The 14332-nt window shown below is 37.7% G+C and overlaps 1 protein-coding gene across 1 annotated transcript in view; it reads left to right on the top strand.

Moving 5' to 3' along the window:
• Positions 1–14161, top strand: part of LOC140137153 (ATP-binding cassette sub-family C member 8-like) — a 38194-nt gene extending 24033 nt beyond the window's left edge. Inside the window, exons 4-11 of the mRNA XM_072158806.1 lie at positions 2318–2473; positions 6215–6370; positions 7166–7309; positions 7849–7983; positions 9380–9542; positions 10290–10330; positions 11207–11479; positions 14003–14161. Of these exons, the coding sequence (XP_072014907.1) occupies positions 2318–2473; positions 6215–6370; positions 7166–7309; positions 7849–7983; positions 9380–9542; positions 10290–10330; positions 11207–11479; positions 14003–14161 (1227 nt within the window). The remainder of the gene's footprint in view (positions 1–2317; positions 2474–6214; positions 6371–7165; positions 7310–7848; positions 7984–9379; positions 9543–10289; positions 10331–11206; positions 11480–14002) is intronic.
• Positions 14162–14332: the final 171 nt, after the last annotated feature.

The raw sequence follows: 14332 nt of genomic DNA, 5'->3' as shown, positions 1-14332 counted from the left end.
AAGTTGTAAATGTGCCTTTTGCCCATTTTGGCCCCAGATGGTTTAGGCTAGGGCCCCAGAGGCCCAAATGTTAAAACAAAGGGCCCGTCGTTTCTCAGCAAATAAAGTAGCTACAGGGTTTAGATTTGGTACACTAATAGGTCTTCAGCATTATATTATTATATGTAGCCTATACATGAACCCCACGTGTCACATAATATGGGCCCCAGGGCCTCAAACGCTAAAACATAGGGCCGGCCGTTACTCAGTAAATAAAGCAGCTACAATGTCCAGCTTGAGTCTGCTGATAGCACTTGAGAATTATATTTCAACATATGCACATGAGCCCCATAAGTCAAATATTATGGGCCCCAGGGCCCCAAATGTTAAAGCAAAGGGCCGGCCGTTTTTCATCAAATAAAGCAGCTCTAAAGCTCAAGAGTTTGTACATAGATTGCACCTGAGAAATATTGTTATATGTACATACGAGACCCATATGTCACAAAATATGGGCCCCAGGGCCCCAAACGCTAACACATAGGGCCGGCCGTTACTCAGTAAATAAAGCAGCTACAGTGCCCAGCTTAAGTCTACTGATAGCACTTGAGAATTATACTTCAACATGTGTACATGAGCCTCATAAGTCAAATATTATGGGCCCAGGGCCCCAAATGTTAAAAAGGGTCGTCCGTTTATCATCAAATAAAGCAGCTTCAGGGCTCAGAGTTTGTACACAGATTACACCTGAGAATTATATTGTTAATAACACCCACCCCACCCCATTCACAGAGACAATAGCGTAATTATAATAATATAGATGACAGAAACGTTAAGGCTGTTCCAGTTAAATTACATACCCATTGGCTGTTCTATTTAATTTACATACTCCCTCTGAACTGGCCACAAAATAGGCTGTTCCATTTAATTTACATACTCCCTCTGAAATGGCTGTTCCATTTAATTTACATACTACTTCTGGTTTCAAATTGCATTATTATAGATGATGATAATTGGAAATACCACGTGTGAAGCGTTAAGGCTGTTCCATTCAAATAACATACCTTTGGCTGTTCCATTTAATTTACATACTCCCTCTGAAATGATTCCAAAATAGCTGTTCCATTTAATTTACATACTCCCTCTGGAATAGCTTTCCCCTAATCAAATTGCATATTGTGAATTTCAATCTATCAAATTGCATAGCTTCACTGTGAATTAGAGAGACTGACAACAGCAACCTAAGTCCTCAGCAAATAAGGACTGTAAGTTTGTGTAAACCGATAACATGCGGGTATAGCCGTATTTGTGTACAAATATATAGCCTTCTAGTCTTCTGTTGAAATGCTTTTGTGACAAGTAGTACTACTAGTGTACTTGATTTTGACTTTGTGCTGCTGACTCTAGTGTTATAAAATTGGTAGTAAAATTTAAAACATGCACTGCAAAAACAGTGTCTAGATCCGGGGTCTAGATATTAAACACCATTCTAGATACCATCTTATCCTCGATTTGTAAACATGTCTAAATGCTAAACATGTTTAGTAATTTGATGCCTTGTGTTTAGATATTAAACACTTGATATTTTGAAGTTTGACATTTGTGTTTAGATTTTACATGTGTTTACATATCAACGACAAAAAAGTGTTCAATCTCTAGACACAGTTTTTGCAGGAATGCAGTGTGCCTTTGGTCAATTAACACAAACTGCAACTGTATTGGAATTGGAATTGAATTGGAATTGAAATGAATGCTAAGAATTGAATTGAAATTGATTAGCTGTTAATTTCACTGCATTGGATTGGAATTGAAATGAAATGATTTTGAAATTGAAAAATTGAATTGGAATTGAATTGAATTAATTCTAAAGCAAGGTGGATTGAATTGGAATTGAATAGTAAGACTCCAGGTGTAGAAAGAATTGAATTTGAATCGAATTGAAATCAATTTTCTGGAGTGAAATAACAATAGTCTAGCGACGCCTCATTGGAAGGCCCCTGGCTACTTTGCTGACAGGCCCGTTTCCTTAAATCCGACTGGACACCATGCATGCATATATTTTAAATATTTAAAATCTATGATACATGCTACTCGATTGTCAGTGCACATCAAATGAAAAATAACCGAAACTGATTATATGCAAATAATAGACTCTTTTCTCACTTTTTGCCCAATTTTTGAAAAATTCACAACTTTCGTCGGCAAAAATATATACAAGTTGTGCCCCTTCCAAAAATCAGGCTTTGTCACTGTTGCTAAAATATCGTGTCTCTGCTGCAGGAATATCATACCATTGAATTAGTAATTACTGAATTTATTGGTTCTTCTTGTATATTTATAGGAAAGCTTCCACTTCGTTACGTATGAAGATTTTTTTACCAATGGCTATGTTCAACTTATAATTATGTTCGTTGCTGCATTCAGTAGAAAATTTTTCTATTGGGCATCAAACTACATGTTGATTGTGGAATCGGTGCATATTAAAAATGCCTTGCAGGTAAATTTGTTAACGGTAACCCCAGAGGTCAAAGTTCATATGCTTTTAAAAGCAAAATAGGTACGACAGGTTAACACAGTGTATCGCAATAGGTAGAATTTTGGTAGCTACCTGTATTTGCAATGATGAAGGCTTCAAATATACGTCACGACGTACAATGGGGTTAAGAGGTTAACCGCTTAAAGGGACAAAATGTTTTGGGATTAAAGGGGTATTCTCCAGTCTGGTGGTGTTTCAGAGAGAATGAGGGTCTGATGGAGTATAAGAGAGAGTGATGGCTTGGTGGGGTATTAGAGAGAGTATGGGGCCAGCCTGGTGGTGTTTTAGAGAGAGTGAGTGTATAGTGGGGTATAAGAGAGTGAAGGCTTGGTGGGGTATTAGAGAGAGTAGGGCCAGCCTGGTGGTGTTTTAGAGCGAGTGAGTGTCTGGTGGAGTATAAGAGAGAATGAGGGTCTGGTGGGGTATTAGAGAGAGTATGGTCCAGTCTGGTGGTGTTTTAGAGCGATTGATGGTCTGATGGGGTATAAGAGAGTGAAGGCATGGTGGGGTATTAGAGAGAGTCTAGGGACAGCCTGGTGGTGTTTTAGAGCGAGTGAGTGTCTGGTGGAGTATAAGAGAGTGATGGTCTGGTGGGGTGTTAGCGAGAGTGTGGGCCACGGGCATAGATATTCGTGTTTGGTCAAACACAACTGTGGTTTCTAGTTCTCCTTCTCCTCCTCTTCCTTCTCCATCAAACACAACATTCTGTCAAGGCTAGCGCTAAAACTACAAAGTCCACAGGGCCCATATGTGGTACACTTATGGGCCCTACCCCATGTAGATTTATCCTTTGCCCATCTTGGCCCCAGAGGTCAAGGTCACGGGCCCCAGGGGCCCAAATGTAAAAAATACAAAGTATGCCGTTTCTCATCAAATGAAGCAGCCTCAGGGCCCTGAGTTGGTACACTGATAGCCCCAGGGGTACTCTATATATACAAGTATACATGAGCCCCATATGTCATATATTATGGGCCCCAGGGCCCCAAATGTTAAAATAAGGGGCAACAGATTGACAGGGCTAGCGTTAAAACTACATGGGCCCCAGGGCCCATATGTGGTACACTTATGGGCCCTACCCCGTAGATTTATCCTTTGCACATCTTGGCCCCAGAGGTCAAAGGTCACGGGCCCCAGGGGCCCAAATGTAAAAATACAAAGCATGCTGTTTCTCATTAAATGAAGCAACCTCAGGGTCCTGAGTTGGTATACTGATAGATCCAGGGGTACTCTATATATACAAGTATACATGAGCCCCACATGTCATATATTATTATGGGCCCCAGGGCCCCAAATGTTAAAATAAGGGGCAACAGATTGACAAGGCTAGCTAAAACACTACAAGGGCACTAGGGCTCATATGTGGCACATGTATGGGCCCTAAGTTGTAAATGTGCCTTTTGCCCATTTTGGCCCCAGATGGTTTAGGCTAGGGCCCCAGAGGCCCAAATGTTAAAACAAAGGGCCCGTCGTTTCTCAGCAAATAAAGTAGCTACAGGGTTTAGATTTGGTACACTAATAGGTCTTCAGCATTATATATTATTATATGTAGCCTATACATGAACCCCACGTGTCACATAATATGGGCCCCAGGGCCTCAAACGCTAAAACATAGGGCCGGCCGTTACTCAGTAAATAAAGCAGCTACAATGTCCAGCTTGAGTCTGCTGATAGCACTTGAGAATTATATTTCAACATATGCACATGAGCCCCATAAGTCAAATATTATGGGCCCCAGGGCCCCAAATGTTAAAGCAAAGGGCCGGCCGTTTTTCATCAAATAAAGCAGCTCTAAAGCTCAGAGTTTGTACATAGATTGCACCTGAGAAATATTGTTATATGTACATACGAGACCCATATGTCACAAAATATGGGCCCCAGGGCCCCAAACGCTAACACATAGGGCCGGCCGTTACTCAGTAAATAAAGCAGCTACAGTGCCCAGCTTAAGTCTACTGATAGCACTTGAGAATTATACTTCAACATGTGTACATGAGCCTCATAAGTCAAATATTATGGGCCCAGGGCCCCAAATGTTAAAAAGGGTCGTCCGTTTATCATCAAATAAAGCAGCTTCAGGGCTCAGAGTTTGTACACAGATTACACCTGAGAATTATATTGTTAATAACACCCACCCCACCCCATTCACAGAGACAATAGCGTAATTATAATAATATAGATGACAGAAACGTTAAGGCTGTTCCAGTTAAATTACATACCCATTGGCTGTTCTATTTAATTTACATACTCCCTCTGAACTGGCCACAAAATAGGCTGTTCCATTTAATTTACATACTCCCTCTGAAATGGCTGTTCCATTTAATTTACATACTACTTCTGGTTTCAAATTGCATTATTATAGATGATGATAATTGGAAATACCACGTGTGAAGCGTTAAGGCTGTTCCATTCAAATAACATACCTTTGGCTGTTCCATTTAATTTACATACTCCCTCTGAAATGATTCCAAAATAGCTGTTCCATTTAATTTACATACTCCCTCTGGAATAGCTTTCCCCTAATCAAATTGCATATTGTGAATTTCAATCTATCAAATTGCATAGCTTCACTGTGAATTAGAGAGACTGACAACAGCAACCTAAATCCTCAGCAAATAAGGACTGTAAGTTTGTGTAAACCGATAACATGCAGGTATAGCCGTATTTGTGTACAAATATATAGCCTTCTAGTCTTCTGTTGAAATGCTTTTGTGACAAGTAGTACTACTAGTGTACTTGATTTTGACTTTGTGCTGCTGACTCTAGTGTTATAAAATTGGTAGTAAAATTTAAAACATGCACTGCAAAAACAGTGTCTAGATCCGGGGTCTAGATATTAAACACCATTCTAGATACCATCTTATCCTCGATTTGTAAACATGTCTAAATGCTAAACATGTTTAGTAATTTGATGCCTTGTGTTTAGATATTAAACACTTGATATTTTGAAGTTTGACATTTGTGTTTAGATTTTACATGTGTTTACATATCAACGACAAAAAAGTGTTCAATCTCTAGACACAGTTTTTGCAGGAATGCAGTGTGCCTTTGGTCAATTAACACAAACTGCAACTGTATTGGAATTGGAATTGAATTGGAATTGAAATGAATGCTAAGAATTGAATTGAAATTGATTAGCTGTTAATTTCACTGCATTGGATTGGAATTGAAATGAAATGATTTTGAAATTGAAAAATTGAATTGGAATTGAATTGAATTAATTCTAAAGCAAGGTGGATTGAATTGGAATTGAATAGTAAGACTCCAGGTGTAGAAAGAATTGAATTTGAATCGAATTGAAATCAATTTTCTGGAGTGAAATAACAATAGTCTAGCGACGCCTCATTGGAAGGCCCTGGCTACTTTGCTGACAGGCCCGTTTCCTTAAATCCGACTGGACACCATGCATGCATATATTTTAAATATTTAAAATCTATGATACATGCTACTCGATTGTCAGTGCACATCAAATGAAAAATAACCGAAACTGATTATATGCAAATAATAGACTCTTTTCTCACTTTTTGCCCAATTTTTGAAAAATTCACAACTTTCGTCGGCAAAAATATATACAAGTTGTGCCCCCTTCCAAAAATCAGGCTTTGTCACTGTTGCTAAAATATCATGTCTCTGCTGCAGGGATATCATACCATGCATTGAATTAGTAATTACTGAATTTATTGGTTCTTCTTGTATTATTTATAGGAAAGCTTCCACTTCGTTACGTATGAAGATTTTTTTACTAATGGCTATGTTCAACTTATAATTATGTTCGTTGCTGCATTCAGTAGGAAATTTTTCTATTGGGCATCAAACTACATGTTGACTGTGGAATCGGTGCATATCAAAAATGCCTTGCAGGTAAATTTGTTAACGGTACACACATGCATCGCACAATGTACACTCGTATCTGAAGCTAAAACAAAATAGTATGTCTTGCGAAGATTTTAACCATTATTACATCCTACCCCTCGGTCTGCTATATAGACGAATCCAATTTCACACATTCCTACATCTCAATGGCAGCCACAGCTGGGTCCCCGTCGGCTCCATTTCACCTACAATGTGAAATGATGCGACCTTGGGAGGGTATTTTAAACTGCATTCTATCACCCGCGTTACACGTCAAACAAAAGAATGATGACAGTTTACAACACAAAAGAATCTAATATCGATTTGTAAGCGGCTTTACAAACACCAGTTTGGTGTTGCGAGGACCCAATAATGGCCGACCAAATCCTGACCATGACTTGGCTCGTTGGATTCGTCTATAGGTCATCTTTAAACTACAGATTGGTTAAGCAAATAAAGTATGTCCCAGAGCTTGCGAAGATTTTGAAGTCCAATACCGTATAGGGTTTCCCCCACTTTTCTTTAATATTTGTGTACCCCATCAAAACTCATTCAAAAGTTTGAAATGCTCGAAACTTACACAAACTTATAATTATTCTTATACACGAAACACGTAATGATATATTGTCACAAAAGTTTAATAATACGATTCTTCTTAATGCTGTTGATGTACAGTCAACAACAAAATGGGGGGTGGGTAAATTTGTCGACTTCTCCTAAGCAAATACGCACTGCAAGAGCGGCAGCTCTGAGGCATATGAATTGTTGGTGTTATAATCGATATTTTATTTTACTGATTTTCAGGCGGAGATCTACGAAAAATGCCTACACCTAGGGATGCAAAATAGTGGAAGTTACGTTGGACAAATAACTAATTTTATGTTTATCGACGCTGAAAATATTGCGCAAGCTATCAAATTTATTCATGTCTGGGTCTTCATTGTAATGGTATGATATGGTTTCAATTTTCTATGATGATTCTTTCTTTTCTTCTTTTTTTCTTTCTTTCTTTCTTTCTTTCTTTCTTTCTTTCTTTCTTTCTTTCTTTCTTTCTTTCTTTCTTTCTTTCTTTCTTTCTTTCTTTCTTTCTTTCTTTCTTTCTTTCTTTCTTTCTTGCTTGCTTGCTTGCTTGCTTGCTTGCTTGCTTGCTTGCTTGCTTGCTTGCTTGCTTTCTTGCTTCTTGCTTTCTTGCTTTCTTCAACTCGGGCTTCAACTGCAACATTTATAAAACAATAAATAACTATAGTTATAACTAAAGTCAGTGAGTATATTTTATTGGATTTGTCACACAAAAATCTAAATAATAAAAATAAATAACTATACTTTGATCAGCTCGTAATCGGCGGGAATTATTAGGCTTTTACCACTACGCCGAAAAGTAGACCTACGTTAAGAGTGATATAGTTAATCTGACTGGACTATATTTTGCGTGTTAAAGAAAGTAGACGAAGTATAGGACTTATATATTTTCTATTTACCATAAATAGGTTTTCCCAACATTTGCTTTGTTGTATTACACCCTCGGATTAACCACCGTATGTGCTTTGGCCGTGTATGCAATATTTATGCCTATCGTCATGATCACAAGTAGACTGATTTCTGTCTTCCAAAAAAGAGTTCTTGTAAGTACATGATTGTATATATAAAACCTGAAATATTCAAATGAAATACCGTAAAATGGGGTAAATTTGGGCACTTTTGAAACCACTGCTTCCAAACAAAACCAACTATATTTCTAATTATCTCTTTTTTTATGACATTAGGGTTCCCTTCTACACCTTGAAGTTGAAGAAGATTTTTAATAATTTTGTAAGGGTGCCCTAGGGGTTAAAAATAGCCTGACCAAAGTTACCCCGCATTTGGGGCAACTTTGGTCAGAGTATTACATTCCATGAAGAAAAAAAAATCAAAAAAATGATCTTCGCTGTATATGGGCAAGTTGTTGTTTTTTGTGACATATGACCCCTTGCAAAATTAATCAAGCATCCTTGCTCACAAACACAAATATCAATTTTTATTGTTTCTGGAAAAAAATGTTAAAAAATGCTCATTTTTGGTCAAAAATCAAAAAATTATTTCTTCCAAATATATTTCTTGACAAATTGACACCAAATATGACTAAAAACAATTATTTGACCGACCAAAGTTACCCCGCTGACTGAAGTTACCCCATTATACGGTTCCTCACAAAAAGAAAGTCCTCACTTATTTGTGTGATCATAATTTGATATGAACATGTTGAGAATGTTGATGTAGTCTGTTGTGAAGGAATCTGTTTTGCTAGTTAGATTCCTTGCACTTGTATATACTTCTCATCATTAGGCCTAAATTGAGAGATACGATAACAACAATACTCGAGAAAGGTTTAGAGACTATATATATATATATATATATATATATATATAGCTGTATACATAGTAAGATCATCGAGATAAAAATGGATATCTTGATACGTATTCATTAAGGGATCTGGAATGAGCGTTTTGAGCGTTTCGACAGTATTTTTGTGGGACATGAGAGCACATCAGACATATCGAATTGCATTCTGAATACGAAGAATGTCTTTCTGATATCAAATAATTTTCATTTTTGAAAATCATGATATAATACAAATTTTAGGACAAATTATTAAAATTTGATATTTTTCACATTTTTGATATATAACAGTCCTCGAAGTAAATTTTACAAATCTAATGATATATTCCTAAAGTGTATGTAGCTGGGAGGAAAAGCCGACGATCAATTGAAAATTTTGACCTTTCATATTGAAGATATGGATTTTTTCCCCCAAAGACCTATTTTTTTGGTGTTTTGGGAAATAAATCATATCTTCAATACGAAAGATCCCTATTATACTCCATGTAACCACAATCTGCAGTCTTTAGATATATTCTTTATTATATTGCTACCATAATGAGGTAAACAGTGCAATGTGATATTAGTTTATTGTTTCGAATGATGCATGCTTTTTGATCAACCAAAATATGACCAAAACATGCGATTTTTTTATCCTTCAAGGTTTTCACAGATGCACGGGTAAAGCACACCGTTGAGTTATTGAGGGGAATTCAAGTGCTAAAACTGAACGCTTGGGAGTACATGATGTGTAATACGCTGTCACCACTACGCTTGAAGGAGGTCTATCAGATATGCTTCAAAAATATATCGTTTTCAGCTACAGGTATTATCATTGAAATCGTAACGCTCCTTCGCTTCATATCATTGGGTATTATCATGATTATGACCAAGGTTTGACACTCTTTTAAAGTGTTGCGATTTGGTAGTTCACAGCATCTTGCGAATGGTAGTCAGCTTTGGCAAAAATCGCATTGCTCATTTCATAGCGAGTGTGTAGAAGAATTCAAATATCACAGATATACTTTTGTAGGTCCTGTGGTTCTTGAGTTATGTTGTAGGAGGGCTGAAACACCTGCAACACTTACATAAACGTACATAACTCATTAACAACGATAAATCAAGCAAGGTTTGAAAGTATATGGTTTGTAGAATGAACTTATGCAGAACATCAAAGTGTTATTTTTCAATAATATATTGATTTACATAATGAAAATTTGATGATATTTTTGGCTGCTTCGACCAACAGTACCTTGTCTACCCTTAAAGGAGGATTTCGTGATCTTAGCATCCTCTTTTTATGACATTGTTCAGTAGATATCCACGAAAAAAGCTTATTCCCAAAATTTGAGTTGATTTGGTACACCAGAACGAAATTCAAATTTGACGATATTTTTGCTAAATCTGCAAAAATTTTTGGTACATTATGTAGCCAGAGGTTTCCAGTGGTGTAAAACTCTCAACTTTTTTTGAAACAAAGTGGGGGGATGAAGCTGTGGATTAGCCTACGAAATACCCTTTTAAACATGCATATAATGAAATGATTAAAAAAATACACTTTTTTATTATACAGTTTTAACATCGAACGCAACACCGGTATTGATAGCTGCAGTTGTAAGTCTATTTCGCTGTAATTGTAAATTTGATTATGATATGATTTTATTTTTAAACATTACATTATGCACCTACCACAAACAAACAAACACGCGTTTATGAGCACCCCCCCGACATACACACCCAGGCTATTTACACACTGAATAAATAATACTACAGACTACAGTTTTAAGGATTGTTTTGACCCAGGGGGGGGGGGCACTTCAACTTTGGAGGTGACGCGTATGTAGGGCTGTTAAAACCCCCCTTTTCAGCATCGCTGTCACCCAAAGACCCCATATTTTTTTACGAACACGTGCTCTGTCACCCAAAGACCCCCAATTGATCTGTCACCCAAAGACCCTTACAAGTTCAATATGAACAGCAACTTTCATTTATCACTGATTTTGTTACTTATTTTGAAAAATCAAAGACATTTGAAGCTATTTAGAACTAGAAATCCGATTTTCGAGGTTTCTGTGGCGCTGTTTCGGCTCTCACCCAAAGATTCCATTTAAAAAAAAGGTCATGTTCTCACCCAATGACCCCATATTTTTTACATTTTGCTCTCACCGAATGCCAACAATCATGCTCTCACCCAATGACCTCATATTTTTTACATTTTGCTCTCACCGAATGTCCCTTAGTGCGAAAGTGCCAGCCCTACACATATATCCATTTCAAATTGAAGTGCCCCCCCCCCGGGTGTTTTGAGAGTCGATTCGTGGTGTACCTGTTAATGGAAAGACTACATTGTTATCAAGATTGTCTATAATAGGCCTTCTCGTAATGTAACACGTGCGTCTCGCAATTGCGTCACACCGTACACTGCACCTCACACACCCACCCCATCACCACCCAACCGACTTCACTTTCTTTTTCTTCTTCTTTTTTCAGTGTTTTAGCACATACCCTTTACTGACTGATAAACAACTCAGTAGCGACGTAGCTTTTTCGGCTCTAGGTTTGGTTGGCATATTTGATACCATAATATTTTCTATGGTCGACTGCTTACCTGCTATCGCTACAGGTTACGTCAGTATTATGCGTGTTCAAGGATTTCTTATGAGCTCATACAATGGTAGCCGTTCCAAGGATAACCAAAAGAATAACACGAAGGACGGAAAAGGGTTTGATGGCGTCATCAATGATGAAACAATAACCTGGAAGGTATGGTGTTTTAAAGTCTTTAGAAAAAGTAACAATTTTTTATCATCATCATCCCAAGCAGTATCATCATTATCATTATCATTATCAACATGATTTTTTCTCAAAGCGGACCAGAGAAAGTTCATTTTTTAACTTAAAAGTTTAAAAAAAAAAAATTAAAAAAAATAGGAATCAGTGCACACATACTATATGCATGGGTGCTGTATAATATTATACCATGGATCAGTGCACTGCATCTAAATATATGCTGTATTGCGTATAATATTATACCATGGATGCTGTATAATATTATACCAGCATCAGTGCACACATGCTATGCATGGGTGCTGTATAATATTTGTGTTGGGGTTCGGACATAGAGTTAGAGTTTATCGACGACGACAACGTCGTCGTGTACCGACGCGCGCACGGCGGCGCTGAAGCGGAACGATGGGAGTTATACGCGTTTCGTGATTTTTGCTGGACGCGTCTCGGTCGTCTCGCTTTCGACGCTATTCTAGACGTACGCGGTTGTCATTTCGCGACGTCGGGCGTCGACTTCAAAATTAGGTTAGGGTTTAGAATTAGGGACGGCTATACGTTAGAAGTACATATAGGATTTAGGGTTATTGCGATGGTTAGATTAGGGGTATGATTGTGGGTGTAATTTTAGGGCACCCCCCCCCCCATTTATAAAACATTCTTCCATTTAGACAACATGGGATATTTTTAGCATGCAATAACAAGATCCATTGTGCAAAATCACAGGTCCATTGCAATGCAAACAGACAATGTAAACAGCTAGCCCTCATTTTATATTCATAACCTTGGATTAAGGGTGTAAATTACAAAAGGTGTTACATAACAAGCATCTATGGCCCCCGGGCTATGGCCATGCAGAATCATAGGTTATGTGTGTACTGTAGTACATTGTAGTATTGGGAAATTTGCCTACTGAATAGAATGCTAATGCACAAAAATTAAATGAACATCCGGGAAAAGTTAAATTATATTTTTTTAAATTAAATGCAGGCTTTTTGCTAATCAATGGTTTGTTGGATGTGTTCGCCATCTCACGATGCGTCACAAATTACAAATAATTGACGCGTCATTTCAAACGGCATAACTGCGTATTTAGCCGATAAAATTCGGTATGCATAAAATTTCATTTTAAAGAGGCTTAATCTTCTATTATGTTGTTGCTACCCTATGGCGATTACAGATATGGCCATATGGCATGCATGCGCTCAGCTACATGCAGTTTCGGTCAAAGAAGAACGGCACTTGTTTACATTTTGAGAGCGTGCACAGCGTAAACACGGACGTGTGTTTCTGATCGGTGATTCAATCGTCTGACAATCATAACAACATACGCGGTAATCTGATTGGCCGATTAAGCGTCAAAATGTCGCTCATTAACAGGGCGCTTGCGTCAATCTGAGTAAGGGACTGCCGTTCTTCTCTGAAACTGAGTGTGGTTCAACATGCATGCATGTATATGTGTACTGTGTAAGTAAGCTTAAACAAATTTTTGTGTACTCACTTCATCAAAATTGAATTCACTATAAATCCATTATAACTTGACTTCGACGAAAACATGGAATTGAATCAGGCCTTATAGTTAAATATATAGACCTAGCCTTTCAAGCACATGACACTGTTCACTTTCAAGTTTCAACCGCCACTTCGCAATAGATAGGATGTCGCCATTCTTATTTGATTTGTTTTTCTTGTTGCACACCACTATACATGCAAAATCCTCATTGAACGACATGTTCATATTGATGATTTTGTCAATGCTGATGGGAACTACAAATGAAATTTGGTATCAAAATAAAGCTATTCATAAGTGATAATGTTATTATATTATCTGTATACCATGCTAATCATCAACTTCTTTTAACCATCAACCTTACAACCCCTCCCACCCCACCCCCATTTTTTTTTACATTAAATCAACCTGGTGTGGTTCTCAGAATAAAACACTGAGTTTGGAGTTTGATTCAAACCCGATTTGGTGGTGTGTAAAATCAAGATTTGTTCAAGTCTACTCACCACATACCACAGAATTCTAATTCTGTGCCACATACTCATAAGTATGCATTTCTCAATGTGCTAACTTTTTAGCCTGATTACAAGTCTGTCCTTTTTAAACAACAATTTCTCATTCAATTAAGCATCAAAATAAATTGCAAATTTCTAGATTTTTTTAATTTTTTTTTTATGAAACAATATGGACTTTTCATGGTCCATTTCGAAAAAAAATCCTCTTTATCATTATCATTATCATTATCATCGTCGTCGTCGTCGTCGTCGTCGTCGTCGTCGTCGTCGTCGTCGTCGTCGTCGTCGTCGTCGTCGTCGTCGTCTTCGGCGGCGGCGGCGGCGTCGTCTTCGGCGGTGGCGGCGTCGTTGTCATCGTCAACTGAGCAGGCTGAACTGAGTTTATATCAAAACGCACCAATCGAAAATAAACAGTTATACAAAGATTCACCGTTGAGAGATGCGATGTATTGTCTAATAATTATTTTGTCTCGTTTTCAGCTATTAAAGTGTAACTTTGCTTGGAGTAAAACAGACTCGGAACCAGTTTTGAAAGACATCTCTGTCGAAATAGAAACAGGTTTGTCTATAGAGCGTTGTTGCTATAGGGTCCACACCATGACCTCTTTTGTCCACTTTACTTTAGGCCTTACATTGTAAAATATCAGCCATTCAAATGCTTCAAAATTCAGTTTTAAGGTATCTGGTTGCGCCAAATCAACATTTCCTTGGAAGATCGAGATTTAGGGAGTCGTAAAAAATGAGTAAAATATTTGATATGATCAAGACTAAGATTTTAATATACACTTAACCCGTCGAATGGGATAGGTG

The sequence above is a fragment of the Amphiura filiformis genome, chromosome 17 (genome assembly GCF_039555335.1).
Source record: "Amphiura filiformis chromosome 17, Afil_fr2py, whole genome shotgun sequence".
Lineage (NCBI taxonomy): Eukaryota > Metazoa > Echinodermata > Ophiuroidea > Amphilepidida > Amphiuridae > Amphiura > Amphiura filiformis.
Note: the sequence above shows the minus strand (reverse complement) of the source record. Positions and strands in the feature narration are given on the sequence as shown.